Raw genomic sequence first — 3,126 nt, 5'->3', positions numbered from 1 at the left:
ATATTGGATGACTAATCTAAACGGTTTTCAAGCAGCGACATTTAATTATCAACAACAGGCGCGTGAAACAAACATATAACGTTCGCTCTATTCTTCTTCTCCTCAGATTTTATCCAATAAGTCGCCCGTCTCAGATCAGCTTTTAATAGCTAGGCTGTTTGAAATTAACGGTTTAAAATTAAACGCAGTGCTTGGTGAACTGAAATGAAATCTAAGTGTATTGTTTTAACATCAATTTACTGAAAGAATTCCTTAACTTCCTTCTAAAGTTAAGAGATTTTAGACACAGTTTGCTATAGTGTAAATTGCCCCGAATGTAAGAACTCTCGGAGTTTATTGTTGTTGTTCAACTCATGTCATTTCAGACTACATAATCTGAGTTGACTATCAAGATGCTAGAGCAAGTATTTCAATCTGAATCGACGCGCTCGATGTTTGATTAAGCCGCGCTGCTGTCGGTCATGGTTTAAGATGGCTGCGATGACCTCGCCACTCCGAATATGCCGTGGCATATTAAAAGAGATTCGCGCTTTAAAGGGACCAGAATACAAACAAACAATGGCTTACAATTATGTTATGGACCAATTCCGTAAAAATCAGGTATGATGTCTTATGTAACATTACATGTCCTGTGTCGCAAGCGCAGTTACTGAGTACAATGTGGCCGCTGAAAAGCTCACTCAGCTAGCTGGTTGGCTAACCAATAACAACAGCTATATATATCCTTCATTTAACCGCAGACTTGTTTCATTTGAAACGCCGAATTGGTGAAGTAGTCTTACACGGCATCATGTATGCAGTCCACTGCATAATGTGTCTAGTTTTGACCATGTCCAAGGTGACCGTGGGAATCGTTTTGATAAGCATAATAGGGTGCATGCAGCGCATGCGATACATGTCAGTTTACAGTAGTAGATAGCATGTCACGAACGTGAACTCTTGTGACCTTGCTGTGGATGGTGTGAAGTGGAACAATGGAAATCTAAGCTTCCAGCTTGTTGTATGTTAAGTGAGTCCTGCGAAGTGGATTTGGAAGAGTTCGGTGTCGTAATCCGTAAGCACACATGGTGTCGTCTCTGTCCATAAGCAACTCTTAACGCGTCGCCTCAGCCTCTGTCAGCACGAGCTCTCGTTTTTACACTAATGCATGGTTTCTTTTCAACGTCTGTTTACGACATGAGTTGTACACACAATCGTTACACACACATGAAATCTTGCAGTCGTACAGTTGTTTCTAGCAGTGAAGAACCTATCATTAGAACCTAAATTAATCCACACGACAGCATATTGACTGACTCAGTGATCACAGCTATTACAGTTTATTTATTGCCACACTTAAGTTATTCGGTATCTGATACTGAATATTTGATATAAATGAATATCTCAATATCTGGGTTTTTTTTTTTTTTTTATGCTCACTTTCTCAGGTGACAGGTGCGAGATATTGCCGCGCCCAGAGAGAGGCTCTACACGCCTCCCACACCTACCTGTGTCTGCTCAACTCCACCCGACACCACCAAGAGCTCCACAACCTGTATCATGGAAAAGGGGAGCGCAGCCCCGAGGAGGTGGCCTCCCTGGTCGGCCTGAGACTACCCACCCAGCCTGGAGGCAAGGGATGGGAGAAGTAAAAGAAAAAGAAAAGAGATACAGAGCGGCGAAAGAGAGCGTACTGAGCCCGAATGCTGTGGAATACAGAGAGACTCGCTTTTGACAAAACAACAAACGGATGAGAGGAGGAGATGTGGAGACTTGACGTCTTTCTTCACTACACCTCACTGTATACCATTACAGTGTATATCTGTTATGGCTGTCATTGCCTTATGTTTGTAAATATGTTTCATTTATGTGGAGAGTCACAAATAAAGCGTCAAACCGTCCTCTTGGTTTTTGAAGTGCGTGTTCACTTTCCACAGATAATCCAACATAATCTGATAAGAATTCATCAGAGGCTATCCATAATCCATGAAATGATGTTTTCATTTCGCTAGTAATGTAATTATCCGTTATCAGGGCTGTGACTTAATTATTAGCAAAGAGTACAGTTATGAATTCAATCGGGCATAATCGTTAACGAACAAGAACGCTCGCATACATTGTTTTTCGCATTTTAATAAAGAAGGTGTACGTATGCGAATGTGAAAAATAATGATATGCGAGAACCCGGAGTGTCTTTTGACCTTTGAGTTCATTAACTCCGCATCGCTTCACATGGCCTGGGGCTTTCATACGGAAAGCACGATGAGAGACCTTGGGTTAGCGAGAGCAAATGCGCGCACAAAGGACGCGTGAGCTCACAATGCTCAATGCCGCACCCCAACGCCAGAGGAGAACCGTTTTTGGATTTTTGATTTCGAGTTCAATACGTAAGAGATTTGAGTTTAAGGAGAAAGTTCTAGATCACATGTTCTGCAAAACAGTTCTACAAAACATTCAGTTCTTCAGACACAGATCAAGCACAGTTACACGATAAATTTCACTATACTGAGAATCTGGGGGTTTTTTTGGGGGGGGGTGCTTGCTTGCTTGCTTGGTTTTTTGTCTGTCACTAGTCTGGGAAACCAGACTATGACTCACTAAATTGAGTGCTGGGCTAAGTCTCAAGACTAGAATAAACTGCCTATCTTAAATAATGACCTGTTCACTCTTGAGGTTTTGTTTAATGTTCTGGGGTTTTATGAGACTCAGTTCCGTCTCTACAAATGCTGAAATCCTTCTCTAGAGGTCATAGATTACTTCTGACCTCTTTAAAATAAATAAAACTGTAAATGCAGGCTTAGTCTTTGACACATTTTAAAAATGAGTTATAATGAACAGTCATGATACATGCCAATAGTCTCACACTCATCCAGTGTTAGTGTGAATGCCCTGACTCACAATGTTTGACAAACTCTCAATTTCCAACAAAGTCGGTACACAAGCTGTCATATTTTTACGATATTTAGAAGGTTTGAATAAATTTCGCCACCCTCACAGAAGATGTTGTGTCGAAAAGGCCTGAGGTTTCTGTATCTTTGAGGTGTAGGTTTAACTAGATCTAGACTCTAAAAGATTCCAACACAGAAAAAAAATACAATGAGATAGTAGTGACATTCATTTTGAAGAGTGACAACAATCCATCTTAAA

At 40.9% G+C, this 3,126-nt stretch overlaps 1 protein-coding gene across 1 annotated transcript; it reads left to right on the top strand.

Moving 5' to 3' along the window:
• Positions 1-462: 462 nt before the first annotated feature.
• Positions 463-1,880, top strand: fmc1 (formation of mitochondrial complex V assembly factor 1). The gene is made up of 2 exons (XM_030793829.1): positions 463-600; positions 1,428-1,880. Exons 1-2 carry the CDS (start codon positions 472-474, stop codon positions 1,629-1,631), a joined length of 333 nt encoding a protein of 110 aa, XP_030649689.1. The 5' UTR covers positions 463-471; the 3' UTR covers positions 1,632-1,880.
• The last annotated feature ends 1,246 nt before the right edge of the window (positions 1,881-3,126 follow it).

Source organism: Chanos chanos, chromosome 16 (genome assembly GCF_902362185.1).
Source record: "Chanos chanos chromosome 16, fChaCha1.1, whole genome shotgun sequence".
In the NCBI taxonomy this organism is placed as follows: domain Eukaryota; kingdom Metazoa; phylum Chordata; class Actinopteri; order Gonorynchiformes; family Chanidae; genus Chanos; species Chanos chanos.
Note: the sequence above shows the minus strand (reverse complement) of the source record. Positions and strands in the feature narration are given on the sequence as shown.